The 17,190-nt window shown below is 39.6% G+C and overlaps 1 protein-coding gene across 1 annotated transcript; it reads right to left on the bottom strand.

The window, feature by feature from the left end:
• Positions 1–1,060: 1,060 nt before the first annotated feature.
• On the bottom strand, positions 1,061–16,265 carry MSMO1 (methylsterol monooxygenase 1). Its single transcript, XM_049631291.1, has 6 exons — positions 16,070–16,265; positions 10,087–10,372; positions 6,229–6,377; positions 5,014–5,140; positions 3,458–3,612; positions 1,061–2,089 (listed from the first exon to the last, which is right to left on the bottom strand). The coding sequence occupies exons 2-6, from the start codon at positions 10,339–10,341 to the stop codon at positions 1,894–1,896; spliced, it is 882 nt and encodes a 293-aa protein (XP_049487248.1). The 5' UTR covers positions 10,342–10,372; positions 16,070–16,265; the 3' UTR covers positions 1,061–1,893.
• Between the last annotated feature and the right edge of the window lie 925 nt (positions 16,266–17,190).

The following is a 17,190-nucleotide window of genomic DNA, read 5'->3' as shown; positions in this document are numbered from 1 at the left end:
GGGTAGCTACTGGTTTAGAACTTTCTTCTCAAAAGCCTGTACATAATGATAAGGGGAAATTTTGGAGACCCATCCCCTGAGATTTTTATAGAAGATGCAAGTCTCCAGTGTAGTGAGCGTAGTAGCCACAAGCACGGCTTCTGAAGTCAAAAGGCTAGCCCTGTGATCTTGAGTCACTTAACCTCTCAGACAATGCCCTCACAGAGAGGCAGAGAGAATGGCATTTGCCTCAGAGACTTAAATGAAATCATACATTAAAAGCTCATGGCAGAAGTCAGGGTATACATTAAGTGCTCAGTAAGTTAACTAGTATGAAAAGAATGAATGAGGTGAACCAAGGTGTTTAGCACCATTTCCAACAGTAGATGTCACCCTCCTCCCAAGTACTGAGTCAAAACGTCTGTGCATTCCATGAACATTAGAGAACAGAGGGTAGAGAATAAAATTTCCTACAGATAGCTTATAATTAAATGGCACGATTTTAAGTACAGCCCCCAAATCGCTGTTTGAGAATTAAGAGCTAACATTTTAAACCACGCCCACACAGGAAGGGAAAGGGATAGAAAGAATGAAAAGGGTCATATGGTCTAGGTACAAATTAGAAAACATGGTCTAGCAGAATAGTCTCAGTTCAACTTTCTGAATCCTTATTTGAATCTCTTTATGTTTGCAAAAGAAGGAAAAGAAACTTACCCGAAAATGGCTCCATATTATAAATAACAATTTGGCAGAATTATCAATTCTTTGAGTTGAAATCTAGGTATGAGATTAAATCAGCTCTAAAAAGTTTAGTTCTGTTCTTCCATCTGCACAGAAAACATACACCTCAAAACAGAGAAAAGAGCTGTCTCAATATCCTCCATCTTATTAGCTCAATGGAATTGCCTGCAATCATAGCCTTATAAATACACGTTGAAACTGCCAAAGAAGTTCAGCAAATGAAGCACTTAAAAAAGTATAATTATTCCTTTTATTACAAAACTTAATAATTTAACGATTTCTGTACTTTTCTTTAGAAGAATAAAAAAATGACAGCTGATACTCAAAACCGGAAACCAGATAATCAGACAAAAAACATCACATTTATTTCAACAGTTCAAAGTGCAAATACAGCAAGTCAGTCCACAATGTTTCAAGATACAGTTTTAAGTATAATGAAAACTTGATCTACAAAAATGAAAGGGTAAACAGCAGAAATAAAGCTCAATTTTTTTTAAAAATTCAAGTAACCCAAAAACCCTTAGACTAAAATATTCCACTTATGACGATTCAGAAATGCCTTCATTTATGGATACCAGTAGTATTTTGCAATCCAAAAGGACTTCTCAAAGAAAGAGAATCACCCAAAACCGGTCAGCTTAGGACAAGAGTGGAGGTTCTTGGTGCGGGCTCTTCCTGATTTGGCGGCCTCACTCACACTGTCAATTGATGTGGTCCAACCCATGATACTTTGAGGTTTAGGCAAATTCTAAAAAATGTGTGAAGTTCAATATGAGGCCAACACCCTGCTAAGAGTTTTTGAAACGGCCCCCATAGATTTAAAAGATTTTATAGACCGATTTTCACTTCAGGACTATGGTGTTATTGGGGGAAAGACATAGATTAATACTTCTTCCATTACTTCGCACCTTTCCGTAAGGTTAGCAACGTGGCCTTTGAAACTTCCTTGTGACAATCGTCCTTCAGTATCTATTTACTTATTTCCACACATACAGAACTTTATTTATATAGAGTAGAAAAAGTTCCCACTAGGAAGATAATTAAAGGTTGTTAATGTTCCTTGTATCACCTGGCAGCCAAGACACGTTTATTTCTGCTCCGCAGAAGCAATGTTAGCTACTTGCTTCAATTCAGGAAAGTGTATCTTCAGAAAGGTTTAGATGAGATATTTATTTACTCGGTCTTTTTTCCAACTTTCTTCATCTTTTCATTATAGGCAATAAATTGAGAGTCTGTTCCAAAAATTCTATCCCACCATGTAAATGTTGAAGCATAATTTCCGATGAAGTTCATATGGTGGAAATCATGATGCCGAGAACCAGCATAGAAAGGGATCAGATTTAAAGGGTTGAGAGGAATGTCATAACCACTGAAATAAAAATGATAAAGATTATGAAGGAAATAAACCCACTTCAAATAACTGACATTTTCATTGACAGTCATCTGCCTGTTAACTAATTCGAGTAACATTCCATGTCACCTAAGTCACATTTATTTCCGACATGTTTACAAAGACAAAACCTCACAGAAAAATGGTACATATTCTAGAAACCATTTCAAGAAATTAAAATAAAAACCTTAATAGATCTTTGGAACTTAATTTTATATATCATGGGATCAGAGAGAGGGCTTATAGTAATGAATCTTTAGATACAGCCTTTCAAGAATTATTTTTCTTTTCTGTTTTAGAGGAGCTTTCTCACCACAGTTTGTAATGCCCATAAAAGTATGTGTCCTTTAGGAAAAGTTAAATGAAAGGAGTGACTGGGGACTCCTGGGTGGCTCAGTCAGTTAAGTGTCCAACTTTTGATTTCTGCTCAGGTCACGATCTCACGCTTCATGAGATGGAGCCCCGCGTTGGGCTCTGTGCTGACACCACGGAGCCTGCTTGGAATTCTCTCCCTCCCTCTCTCTCAAAAGAAAATAAATAAACAAAAATTCTAAAAAACAAAACATATGTAACAAACAAGGCTAACATGAACCAAGAGGTTACAAGACATATAACCTAACAAAAATGGGCAAACGATATAAAAGGGTTACTCAAAGAAGACAAAACACATCGACTGATGAGCACACACAGACACACAGCCTCTCAAGTCCCTGAAGAAATGCAGATCACAATACTGAAAACTCTTCAGTTCTCTTAAGGACAAAGAGTAAAGACTGTATCTATCCGGCTTGGAAGGTGTTGCGGGAGGGCAAGCATTCTCGTATATACTCCTCCTGGGGATGTAAATAGGGACCCTTTTGGAAGGCAATTGGGCAGTATCAATCAAAATTTTATTTCACTTGACCAAGCAATACATGAGTACATTCTAACTGTAAAAATGACAACTGCCAGAGACAGGAATGTAAAAAAAAAAAAAAAATGTTTATCCAATGATTATGTTCTCATGTTTCCTTTAAATAAAAATAACAAAACTAATGTGTCTTACTAGTCTGCTTAGAAAGATCGGGGCGCCCGGGGGACTCAGTCGGTTAAGCATCCGACTTTGGCTCAGGTCATAATCTCGTGGTTTGTGACTTCGAGCCCCACGTTGGGCTCTGTGCTGACCGCTCGGAGCCTGAAGCCTGCTTCAGATTCTGTGTCTCCCCCTCTCTCTGCCCCTCCCATGCTCATGCTCTGTCTCCGAATAATAAATAAACAGTAAAAAAAATTTAAAAAAAGATAATCTTACAACTGTGAAAACAAAGATATATTTTGATACCTTATACCTGAATAGAAACCATAGCTCACCTATGGACGTCAATAGTTTCCATCAAACGAATGGTCACCCATGCCCAAAGGAAAATGACATGATCACATAAAAGCATGATTCCAATAAAAAATCCAGTTCCAAGAATCAGAGTTTCCAAGGGATGTGCATATTCAGCTTCCATTCCAAATGGAGCCTAAAATAAATAGGTAAGAATTACTTAATGTGTTGTGACTGTTAATTTTATGTGTCAGCTTAGCTAGGCTACAGTGCCCAACAGTTTGATTGGTCAAATACCAGTCTGGATACTGTTGTGAAAGTACTTTTTTGATGTGACTAACATTTAACTGAGGAGACTTTGAGTAAAGGAGATTACTCTCCATACTGCAAGTGCTCTTTATCCAATCAGTCGAAGACCTTAAAAGCAAAGACTGAGGCTTCTCAAGGAAGAAAGGATTCTCAAGATTGAAATACAGAAACCCTGCTCAAATTTCCAGCCTGTGGTCTGTCCTACGCATTTCAGACTTGCCAGGCCCCACAATCACATGAGCCAATTCCCTAAAATAAATCTGTGTGTATCTCCTATTGATTTTGTTTCTCTGGAGAACCATGACTAATACATAACATTAAATATATTCTAATTTATTTATACATATGGTTTTATAATATTATATTGTTTCTTTATGTAATGACAGTATACCTAGCTGAAGATATATAAACAATAACCGTAATTCTCAATAAAAACATCTTTTTGTGGGGGCCTGGATGGCTTAGTTGGTTGAGTTCAACTCTTGATTTCAGCTCATGATTTCACGGTTCATGAGTTTGAGCCCCGTGTTGGGCTCTGTGCTGACAGTGCGTAACCTGCTTGGGATTCTCTCTCCCTTTCTCTCTGATCCTCCCCTGCTTGCTCATGCGTGCGCGCGCTCTCTCTCTCTCTCTCTCAAAAATAAAGAAAACTTGAAGCAAACATCTTTTTGTTTCTACCAAACATCAAAAGGTCTAAAGATGTCCCTAATAAAATCTTAATAACTGCCTTTAATGGTGTTAGATAAAAACATTAAACAACTTAAACTCTAATTTTGGTTTATGCAGTTGAATTTGTTCTGCCCAGAAAAGGACACTTGATTTAGCAGACCCTGTCATCAGGATCAATGTGGAACACATTGACATAACCAGTTGGACAAAGGTACATGAAAGCAGTTCTGATCAAATCAGTTTTTGTGGAGGCCAGAATGAGGTGGAACTGTGTTAATCAAACAAGTCAGTAATTGTTTCAGAAGTTTAAAGATGAAAGGTTCATTGTTTTGGGATCCAATTTAAATGACTTTAACATCACTATGGCCTCTATTAATCTGCCACATACCAACTGTGATAGGATAGTGCTCTGGCCCCAAAGATGAGTGACTGAACTATTTCATATAACATTTTTCTTGAAAATTTATAGAACTGGTTGTATGTATGTGTGTGTGTGTGTGTTATAGTCTTAACATGCTCATGCCAAATAAAAAGCAATACAAATATCACTGACAGTTTTTTAAAAGCTTGAAGAAAAACATTTTGCCTCTAATAGAAAACAAAAAAAATTCTAACATACCTGAAACTCATGATGAACTTTATGAATATATTTATATATTCTTTTATGATGTAAGAGCCTATGCAGAAAATAGTGCCAGGTATCTTCAATCACTGCGCAGCCTAAGCATTTTACCAACAGCAGACACCTTTAAGATGAAAATACTGTAATGAGTATACGATAACTTACTTAAACAATCTAGATTTTTCCTTGGGATCACTGCTTGAGGAATTACATGACACCAAATACCCACCAACCACCTGACCTAACTGGATACACTGACCAGCAAACTCTCAGAACTGATAAGTACAACGTGATTATATTATAGCTGGTATTATAATACCTCTGAAGAAGGGGTAAAGAGATTGACACTGTAGCAATTCTAATTCATTTTTTAAAAATGCACATGTATAGGGGTGCCTGGCTGGTTCAGCAGGTAGAACACATAACTCTTGATCTCAGGGTTGTGAGTTTGAGCTCCACATTGCTCCACTTAAAAAAAAAAAACAAAAAACAAAAAACAAAAAAACTGAAAAAATTTCACATGTATAAAATCAGAGTTAAACAAAATCCAAAACATCTAGGAAAGGAATAATACTGATGAAGGACTTGAACTGAGATTATTAAGAGTTAAAATCATCACTTCTTTTCCACCAAAGAGAGGGTCATAAGAGCAAGGGGCAAAAACATTTTATATACAAATGAACACATACACAACGCTTTTATACGTTAAACATATATTACAAAGAAAAGAAAAAGTGTACACCTAATATTGGTATATCTGTATTTGGGTATGTCAGGAGCAAACAGTTGAACACAAATATTATTTGAACACAAATACTTGTGCTCAGATAATATATATGTGTCTATATGGACACAACTTTTATAAATCTCACAATTACTCTCTTCTCTTTTTATTCATTTTGGACTTAAAATGTAACAGAGTTTTTCTTGGTTGAAGCATATGGATCTGTATACAGTCACATAAAGGGTGCTACTGAAACTTCTGATGTATGTAAGAAATCACTTTCCAATAAAATATTACATTAAAATAGAGAGAGATAAAAAATGGGAACATTTTAAGTTTCTACTAATGGTTTACTTTTCTACATTGTATTTACTTCTAAAGTTTAGAATAAACATTAACCAAATGAAGAAAGAAGATCAACATTAAGGATATTTTAACTAGATAATAAACCATGACTGAGTATCAAAATCAAATCTTTATCTACATACCATCTTGGCATTCTTTCCCAATCATAAGGAATATTAAAATACTCTGTAAAATAATAAGTTCCACATATCAAAGGAAGCTGGATACAAAAGTGATTAAAGAGAAGTACTTTAAAACATTTCCACTGGTTTTCCCATGTTTCTGGTTTATCCTAGGGAGAAAAATCGTAGTATTTAGTATTGTGTCAGTAATTTGACCTGAAAATCAGAGTGAATTCTAATTATTTCTGTAATGTTTCTATGTGACCTTAATTCTACATTATTTAATTAATCTTACATTACAGTGACTATGTTGCAATAAGCAAGGGCCAGGAATCACAGCACCCTCCCCTTCTAAATTCTTGACAACTATGGTAATGAGTTAAAATAGGTGAAGAAACTGTTCCCAAACAAACCCAGGAATAAAGGTCACAAACAAACTGAAAAAACAAAACAAAACAAAAAAACACCACACCGTGAATCACTCTTCCGTCTTTGCTGCCCACAGAGCCCTCACTTCTGTCAGCAGGAATTTCAGAGAAGACATGTGTTATGCTGAGATCACAGGCAGGTTCTCCCAGCTGTCATACAGACCGCACTGGAAACCTGGATTACGGAGGTGAAGTGATGCCTCCAGCCATTTAGCGGTACTCAGAAATAAGTGTATTCCCAGAAATAAGTGGATTTTTGTCATTTCCAATGACAGAATTATAACTCTCTGAGCTGGAAGAACGTCAGAAATGAGTCCGGTGGTTCCCAAAGAATGGAGAGCTACTGCCCACAGATGACGACATTCAGAGATGAAAGTCAAAATGAGAAAAGTGAGATCAATGTTGTAAAAATGTTCAGAAAACCTCATCAGGATATCGACTTGGTTAGCAAGCCATATAAAAGAATCTAAATTTATTCGATTTAAAGGGCTGCAGTTAGATAAGAAAAGGTGCTTCTGGTTTCATAAAAAGACGGTGATAATATATAATAGTTATTGCTTTGTTTTGCATGTCCTTACTTAAAAATCCAGACAGCTGCCAGTCAAACTTTTTTAACTAAACCATAATATCCCAAGCAAGGAAACTACTGCTCAGCAGTAGAAGCCCAGAGAGGTCTGCTACCTTGCCCAGGATCACACGGGCAGGGACCCGAACTAGGACTAACTAAAATCTAGGTCTCCAGTTCTGGTCTTAAAATTCTCTTTTTTGTTGCTCTTAAAATTCCTTGAGTTATCCTCTCTAACAAAAAAAAAAGAAAAAGCATTTAATAGATAACCAATCTAGAGAGCCAGCCTCCAATCTCAGGGCCACCATCACTAGCTAACTAGCTCTGAGATGCTCACAACTCTGTTTTCTCAACAATAAAATGAAGGGATTAGACAAGATAATTATTAATTAGCTATCTCTACTCTGAGATTATCTGACCTCCTTACTCCAAACCTCCAGTCTGTGATTGGGGACAAAATAAATTAAAGAGCCTAGCTTGGGCAAATTTTCCCTACAAATTCCATTTAACAGACTTTTAATATGCTAGCTTGAATGTGATACCCTAATTTAGCTGCAGAAATTAACACACAAATCAGTCAACTATAAAATCACATGGTTAAAATGTACATAAATTAGTTTAAAAGATAATGAACAATGGGGGAGCCTGGGTAGATAATGAACAATGGGGGAGCCTGGGGTGGGGTGGTGGTAATCTGCTTGGAATTCTCTCCTTCCTCTCTCTGGCCCTCCCCTTGCTAGCTCTCTCTCAAAATAAATAAATAAATAAATATTAGAAAAAAAGATAGTGAACAATCAAAAACTCCTACCTAGTGGAACATCAGAGTTTACTGCATTTTACACTTTATATATCACTGCATCCTAATATGAAGGAATAATACCATTATTAGGACAATCGAATGTTTTTAGTATACGCGTCCCTGAGGAAAACTGCTAGAGAACTACGAAGACGTGATGTTCTGTAAATTTCCCTCTCACTAGTGAGCACGCGCACTGACTATCCCCTAGTCTATCCTGTTTGAAACTGCTCTCCTCACTGCCAGCGACCTTCTTCCTGTGCCCCCAAACAAGGGTTTCAGGGCTTTTGCCTTCAAAATGCATAAACCTGTAATTAACTGTACTGATTCTGTTGCTTGTTTTTAAACCCTTTTATGAGAACTTGTACTGATTTACCAACACAGTTCATTTTGGTATCAAAAAGCTCAAAGCAGGGATTTTGATGGTGTTGAACCTCAAAGGAAGACAAGACAGCATGAGGCCATATACCCGCCCTTTCCATTTCTGTTTCTAAGTCCACCTGTAACCAACTAGACAATTACTTGTACGGTCTTTTGCCACCTTTTAAAGTCATTCATAAAACACTGACTGAAAAAGGTCTTCTTCTCTCTGGAAAAGTGACCACCCTCTGACCAGTGAGTCAAGTGCGGAGGGCAGAAGGAGGCCAGGGACACTCTGGCCTGGCCAGACATACCATGATTCAGCCCTATAAGCAAACAAATCAAGAGGTGACACACTCTAGTCAGAATCATCCCAAACATGCATGAAGACAGACATCCAAATTGAACTCTGCCTTTCAAAGCAGGCCCTGTTATAAAAAGCATTTTGGAACTTCTGTCCTTAATTTAGGGTAAGAGAATACTCCCCTTTGGGCATGTCCCTTTTTCCTTCCTCTCCAATCTTTTTGTTCTTCCCTTGGCTTACAGTCTAGTCGCCTGATCGCCTGCAGTATCCCCGGACAGGATCAATGATGGCCTTTGCGTGAGCACTTAAACTCACTGGGAGAGGCAGCGGGGCAAACAGACCCATGGGGGAGAATGTGCACACCGCCTGCCACCTGACGGGTACTTAGTAAGTGCAAATTAGTCTCCACAAAGGAACACTCTCAAATGTTCTACCAAGACCACGTGTCCTTGAGTTTTAGTTTGGCATGACTTTTTAGAAAAGTAAACAGCAAGCATTAGAAACTATCATGGGTTTGCGAAGTGCTGATAAAGCATCTCTAATAAGCTAGTCCAGACTCTTTGCTGGGACCCCTGTCACACTCTAGTTGACACTCTGGTAGAGCTCACCATTTTCCCTGTGATTAAAACTGAAAAGCAGCACTGTGTGTATCTCAACACTTTGTCATGCACGGTGGGATCTCAAGAAATTTAGTGCACTAAAACAAGTATCTAGAAACTAGGGGCCTCAGGACTTCCTCATTTGGGATGACATGAATGCTGCTCAACCACTACCATATTATGTAAGGAAAAAACAAAACGTTTAATAACCCCAATCAAGATCTTAGAATATTAACATACACTTAGCAGCTGAGACATCAGGGGTAGGAGCGAATTGCAAATTATCTACAAATCCCCATAACTTTCCTTTCCAGCTAGTTTAAGAGATTAAAATTTCTAAGCCCAAATTAGACAAATATCACATCTAATGAAAGCATAATTTAACAAATTATTCTTGAAACATTAGCAATAACAATCTAGGGCTGTGCTGTCCAATATGGTAGAACTAGAAATGTGTGGCTATTGAACGTTTTAAATATGGCTAGTCTAAACTGAGATGGGCTAAAATTAATGTAAAATACACAATTGATTTCAAAGTCTTATTGTGAGAATAAGAACATAAAATATCTCATTAAGTACTTTTATATTGATTACTTAAGATAATAGTTTAGATTTATTGTATTAAATGAAGCATAATACTAAAATTAATTCCCCTATTTCTTTATACTTTTTTATGTATTCTATCAGAAAATATAAAATTATGCATGTTCCTTCACTGAATTTCCATCGGACAGCCGTGATCTAGATTCTCTCAAAACAAAGTTATATTTACTTTTAAAACCTTCCACATCAACGATAACATTGCATTGTAAGTCCATCACACTCACCTTCTGAATTTTGTACTTTTTCATGTAAGGTATAAATTGAAACAAAAATCCAGGTAAACAGAACAAGAAATAAAGCGCCTCATGAACTATCAAAGATCCCCATGTTGCAATCTGGAATTTCGTGTAATTATTCAACATATAGTTCCAAGCATTTTTAAATGGTTCTTGTAGAGGGTTCTCAGGTAACAGTGAATCTACATACTCCACAGCCAAGGATGCCGAACTAAAGATGCTGATACTTTCATTTGTTGCCATTTTCCAAATCTCTGCAGAAAGCCTTAGAATTCTGTAAAAATAGACAAATAAATACATAAAACAGTGAAATTCCAGCAAAATAATTTTTAAAATTCATCTTCTGATAATTTTTAAAACAACAAATACTAAAGAAGTACCAATTCTCAGATCCTAAACATGTGATTAAAAAAAAAAAAGTCAACTACTAGATGTCATCACCGTGTCCATTTGAGGACACTGATTTAAAACCCACACGTTAAGTTTCAAGAGCAGGATCTAAAAGAACACTGGACAAAGAATTTCAGACTATATTTATTTATTTATTTACTTTCAATATATGAAATTTATTGTCAAATTGGTTTCCATACAACACCCAGTGCTCATCCCAAAAAGTGCCCTCCTCAATGCCCATCACTCACCCTCCTCTCCCTCCCACCCCCCATCAACCCTCAGTGTGTTCTCAGTTTTTAAGAGTCTCTTATGCTTTGGCTCTCTCTCCCACTCTAACCTCTTTTTTTTCTTTTTTTTCCTTCCCCTCCCCCATGGGTTTCTGTTAAGTTTCTCAGGATCCACATAAGAGTGAAACCATATGGTATCTGTCTTTCTCTGTATGGCTTATTTCACTTAGCATCACACTCCACAGTTCCATCTATGTTGCTACAAAGGGCCATATTTCATTGTTTTTCATTGCCACGTAGTACTCCATTGTGTATATAAACCACAATTTCTATATCCATTCATCAGTTGATGGACATTTAGGCTCTTTCCATAATTTGGCTATTGTTGAGAGTGCTGCTATAAATATTGGGGTACAAGCGCCCCTATGCATCAGTACTCCTGTATCCCTTGGGTAAATTCCTAGCAGTGCTACTGCTGGGTCTTAGGATAGGTCTATTTTTAATTTTCTGAGGAACCTCCACACTGCTTTCCAGAGCGGCTGCACCAGTTTGCATTCCCACCAACAGTGCAAGAGGGCTCCCATTTCTCCACATCCTCTCCAGCATCTATAGTCTCCTGATTTGTTCATTTTGGCCACTCTGACTGGCGTGAGGTGATATCTGAGTGTGGTTTTGATTTGTATTTCCCTGATGAGGAGCGACGTTGAGCATCTTTTCATGTGCCTGTTGGCCATCCAGATGTCAGACTATCTTTAAAGAGACTTTTCAGTGTGGTCTCCTTGGAAAAACTTGTAATTTCAATTAGCAATAATGGAGTTTGAGTGTCACTTAAAACCAAAAAAAAAAAAAAAAAAAACAAAACATCTGCCAAATAAGACTACATAAAAATTAAATACTTCTGACTGGGGAATAAATAATTATAAGTAAAGTCAAAGATCAAATGACAAACTGGAAAAAATATTTCCAACACTCATGACAAAAGGCTGCCAAGTGTGCTTTAAAGAAAGACTAAAAACCCAACAGAACAATGCCAAAAGACATTCCCAAGGAGTTCATGGAGAAATAAATATAATACAAATGTTCACTAAACAAATATGCAGCTCAGTTCCACTCAAAGAAATACATCCTAAACCAAAAATCTTTAAAAGTTTCATGGTGCTCAGGACCCAGTATTGGAAACACACTTTGGGGAAACAGGCATCATTATACATTGCTAATGGAAGGATTAGTATGTCTGAGGAAAAATTCACAATATTTGTCACAATTAAAAATAAATACACCCTTTGATCCAGCAATTTTCTTACTCGGGTACACTAAGACTGAAGGAAGCATTGCTTATAGCAGCCAAAACAAAGAAAAAAGAAAAACAACATAAATAAGTCCATCAACAAGAAAGGAGTTAAATAAACCCTAAGTCCTTTCACAGGCAATTATACAGCCACTTAAAAGAACAAGGAAAATCTGTACGTTCTTCATAGAAGGATGTCTAAGATACAATGTTAAATGAAACAGCAGGTTGCAGAATAATACCCATAAAGAAGAGCCCCCCCACTTTGTTTCTGTGAAAACGTTATATATTTATCTGTGTGTGTGCACACGTGTGTACACACACACACACACGATGTATGGAAGGATATCCAGGAAACAATTGAGAGTGGTGACCTTTAGAGGAAGAGATCAAGAGGAAAAGATGCACACTCTTGTCCATGTGCACACACGGGATGAGGGGCGGTGAGGCGGGAGGAGAAAAATTCTACTTTCCATTTTATACCTTTTTGCAATTATAATTTTCTCATGAATATACTTTACCTATATAATAAATAAGCATAACGGGTCATGAAATCAAAAAAGAAAAACTTACAAAGAATGTTACTTTCCTAAAAATGTTCCCTGTTGTTCCTAATGTGCAAATTATGAAGGACAACTTTAAAGACAAATTGTTTAAAGCCTCAGAAGCATTCTTTTTTTTTTTTTAATGTTTATTTATTTTTGAAGCAGAAAGAGAAAGACAGTGTGAGCAGAGGAGGAGCAGAGAGAATCCAAAGCAGCTCCAGGCTCTGAGCTGCCAGCACAGAGCCCGACACGGAGCTAGAACACGAACGGTGAGATCATCACCTGAGCCGAAGCTGGACGCTTAACCCACTGAGTCACCCAGGCGCCCCAGAAGCACTCTTAATAGTGCTCAAAATGCCCCACTCCCAATGCTGACCTCTCACTGTGCCTCACAGAGGATACTGGGGAGCTCAGTCAACTTTCTCAGGTATCTGAATTCACTTTGTATGCTTAGTTCTTTTGTCCTACTCATTCTCAAATGGCTTATACTATGGGACTACAGTTACATCCTGGCCATTCCAACCTAAAAATTTCTCTTTTCTCACTCACCCTCTCTGAGAGTGACTAGTGTTTTGTTCCCTTCTTACCTTAAGAACTAGTCTGTCACTTGTCCTTTCTTACTTTTCATCTTGCCCTCTTCACTGAGTCCATTCCTTCAAGTTTAGAAAACATACTCATGTCTCCATACTCGTACTTTCACAAGAAAGTCTTCCTTTCTTGTGAAAAGTTTTCCTAACCTGTATCCCCCACTTCCCCAAGCCACTGTCCCACTTTTCTTCTTTGAACCAACCTCTTTTTTCTCTAGGGAGAAATCAACAAAAAGCCTCTCCTGCTTTGTTTGCATCCAAACACGTCACTCAACCACTTGCAATCTAGCTCCCATTCACGCCAAGGTGTCTTCAGTCTCCTAACTCACAAGATAAAAGTCATTCCAATCCTCATTTTTCATGAGATCATCACCAAATTTGACAATGCTTAACCAACATCACTTAGTAGCTGTGTGACGTTAAGCAAGTTATAGAACCTCTCTGAACCTCAGTTTTATCATCTGCAAAATGTACAGAATCGTAACTAGAAGGTGGGATCTTTTCATAATGTATGTGTATGTTTATATATATATATGATATATATATCATATACATATATATCATTTATATATATATCTCATATATGAGATATATAGAGAGAGATACATATATCACTACAATGTACACCTTAAATATCTTACCTGTCAATTATACCTCAATAAAGCTGAAAAAAGAAAAATAGTTTTAATGAGTCCAAGACATAATACACGTGAAGTACTTAACTTAGGACCTGACACACAGTAGCTAAGCTAACAGTAATTGAGCACTTCCTATATGCCAGGAACTGTGTTCTAAGAGCGCTACATGCTCTCTCTATATTAAAGACTTTAATCCTTCACAAAGCAGGTGATTTTATTATTTCCATCTTATAAATGAAAAACTGAGGTTTAGAAAGAGTAATCAACTTTTTTTTAATGTTTATTTATTTTGAGACAGAGAGAGCATGGGGGGGGGGGGTGCAATGAAAGAGGGAGACACAGAATCTGAAACAGGCTCCAGGCTCTGAAAGGTCAGCACAGAACCCAATGCGAGGCTCGAACCCACAAACCGTGAGATCATGACCTGAACCGAAGTTGGTCTTTCAACCAACTGAGCCACCCAGGTGCCCCAGAGTGAGCAACTTTCTTAACCCAAGTTACAAAAATACTTACTGGGGGAGATTATGTTCTCATCCACTATGGTCTATTGTAATCATCAATAATAAAGCATACAACAGGGGAGCCTGGGTGGCTCAGTCGGTTAAGTGTCCAACTTCAGCTCAGGTCATGATTTCAGTTGGTGGGTTGGAGCCCTGCGTCGGGTTCTGTGCTGACAGCTTGGAGCCTGGAGCCTGCTTTGGATTCTGTGTCTCCCTCTCTGCCCCTCCCCTGCTCACGCTGTCTCCTTCAAAAATAAATAAACATTGGGGCGCCTGGGTGGCTCAGTCGGTTAAGCGTCGGACTTCGGCTCAGGTCATGATCTCACGCTGCGTGAGTTCAAGCCCCGCGTCGGGCTCTGTGCTGACAGCTCAGAGCCTGGAGCCCGTTTCAGATTCTGTGTCTCCCTCTCTCTCTGCCCCTCCCCTGTTCATGCTCTGTCTCTGTCTCAAAAATAAATAAACATTAAAAAAAATTTTTTTTTAAAAACAAAAATAAACATTAAAAAAATTTTTGCTAAAAAGAAATTATCTATAGTATCTATAGTCTTTCTGTCCCTAGCCCTTTCTCCTAAACTCCAGGTTCTGATTATCTAAAACTCTACCGGCCATCTTCAATTACACAGTTCAGAGTTCCATCAAACTCAACATGCCCCAAAATTCAGCCAACTGCTCCCTGTAACCCTGCCCAAATATTCTATCTTCCTTAACCTCTAATTTGGGGAACTGCACCATCATCTACTTAGTCATCTCTGAAAGAATGTTCCCGGTCTCTCCTCTGCTGCCTAGGTCAAGCCTTCAAACTTACCCCCAATTTAGAGACTTGGTGTAATTCAGGGGTTTACTCTCCCGACACAAGAAAGGAGAGTTGGATACATCTTTGCCAAATGAACAAAACCAAAAAACTAGGAATTAAACTTAAGGAGAGGGGAGGGGAAATAAAGAGTTCTTTTCCCTTTTCTTATCCTTGTGCAACCTGATTGGGAGCCTGCTCCATTCTCAGGAAGAAAAAAAAATGAGTTATCTGTGTATTCTCTGAGAAACTCTGAAGTTTGGCTGAGCACGGTCGGCCAGTGTCCGTCCTTTGGCCCATATACCTTGGCTGAGCCCGGACTGCAGCAAACAGTTCCCTCATTGGCTGGCGTTGCCCAATCTCTTAGCTTGCCCTCCTTAAACACTACCTTTAAGGTACAACGGCAGCGTCTAGCTAAACAGCAGAGTTAACCCCCTTCTTTAAAAAAGATGCCAAGGGAATGCGTCCCTGAAAGATAAAAACCAAGGCCCTGAGCGAGGCGAAACAGGCCCTGCCAGGCCTTCACTCTTCACCTCTCTTATCTCCCACCTTCCCGCTATATTCTCACACTTCACGTGTAACGGGCACAACACTCCCTTGTCGGTAACGTCCGCCATCCAACTCCTATTCATCCTTCAGTGACCTCCTCTCAGACGCCCTTCCCAACCCCACTACCTCCACTGCACATACGCAAGAGACCTTATCTCCCCAGTAGTGCTTCTGCTTTTGCAAAACTTTCATCACTCCTTCACCCTGTGAACTATCTCCTAATATATCCCGTCTTCGGATGACTGTAAACTTTTAAAGGGCAAGAACCATGCCCCAGCCTAAATTCATCGTTTGAGATTTCACACGGCTTTCACCTGTTCCCCTTGCCTTCCGTCCTCACAGCGGGCGCTGCCGCCCTGCGAGCGCGCATCCACGGCCGACCCCGCTCCCCTCAATACCGCGGGGCAGCTGGCCGGAGCCCGCCCGCTCCCCCTTCCTGGCCTACCAGTCTCACCTGGACGACCGCGCGGGAACTGCGGGCCACCGTCACCCAGACTCCACCAGGTGCTGCACCTTCGGAACCTGCCTTTCCGGCTCGAGGGTGGAGCTAAGAGGCCGAGGCGGCTTCTTTTGCTGTTATTGGCTTGCGAGGGCTCCCAACCCTCCTTCTCCGCGCTGTGATTGGTCCTTGCAGCAGGCGGACTCGTGTGACTCGCGTGAACAAATCCCTGGCGGTCCCAGCCATTGGCTCTGCGAATGGAGTGAGGATAGTGAGACCGAGGCGTCTAGCCAGTAGCCAGCGCCGCAGCGCGCCTGGAGGCGGGGAAGCGCGAGGACGCGTGACAGCGTGAGGGGGCGGACACTACCACCACGAGAGAGCCGCTGCAAGGAGTTGCCTTGGCAACCGCGGTTCTTGAGGAGTTGCTGCCGGCCCCCGCGCAGTCCCTGGAAGAGGGTACCAGGCCGCCCTCCGCGCGACTTTAAGATGTGACTTGTGTAGCAGTCGCTTGGCAAAAACCTGGGAAGAAAAAGTATAAATGAGTTTTAAGATCTGTTTTGACGGTTTCTTTACAGACAGCCTTGCCTCCCTCTGCTCTACCTTGGATCTAGATCATTCTTCTTCCTTGTTTCCCCAGCCCCAGTGTCCCTTAATAACCCCCTATATATGGAAGATGGAGAATTTCAAACGCAATATATCTCCTGTGATCATCTAAAGAGTTATGATTACCCCCATTTTCAGATGAGAAAACACGAAGCTCAGAAAAGTTTAGCAAATGGTTTGACTTGGCAGACGGCTGCTCCCTGGGGTGTTTAGGCGTCAATCTAGCCCATAGGCCGTGACCTGAGAACGCCCACGTGGTGTACGTGGTGTAATCCAGGTGTGGGACAAACGCGCAGAGAGCTTGATGCGCTTACAACTTTTCGGGAGCCCTAGCCTCGTCTCCGCCATGTGTCAACAGTAAAATACTTGTGTACGAGGCAATAAGAGTCGTGTGTACAGATGGTGTAATAGTATACGAATTTAAACAGGGCCTTCTAAAAATTCGCACAAAGGCACCATTTGGGCTAGGTGAAAGCACTTGCTATTCAGTAGTTTCTGGAAACAGGATGCCGTTGTTTCTCTCAGGGCTATGC

This window comes from Panthera uncia, chromosome B1, assembly GCF_023721935.1.
Source record: "Panthera uncia isolate 11264 chromosome B1, Puncia_PCG_1.0, whole genome shotgun sequence".
NCBI classification, from domain to species: Eukaryota; Metazoa; Chordata; class Mammalia; order Carnivora; family Felidae; genus Panthera; species Panthera uncia.
This window is presented reverse-complemented; position numbering and strand designations above follow the sequence as displayed.

What these genes read in the sequence shown, in the direction of transcription:
- MSMO1 (XM_049631291.1), bottom strand. Translation starts at nt 10,341, where the DNA reads ATGGCAACAAATGAAAGTATCAGCATCTTTAGTTCGGCATCCTTGGCT. An exon ending in TGGGAAAGAATGCCAAGATG is followed by an intron (nt 5,141 to 6,228) that starts GTATGTAGATAA and finishes TTCATCTTAAAG; the next exon opens with GTGTCTGCTGTTGGTAAAAT. An exon ending in AAGTTCATCATGAGTTTCAG is followed by an intron (nt 3,613 to 5,013) that starts GTATGTTAGAAT and finishes TATTTATTTTAG; the next exon opens with GCTCCATTTGGAATGGAAGC.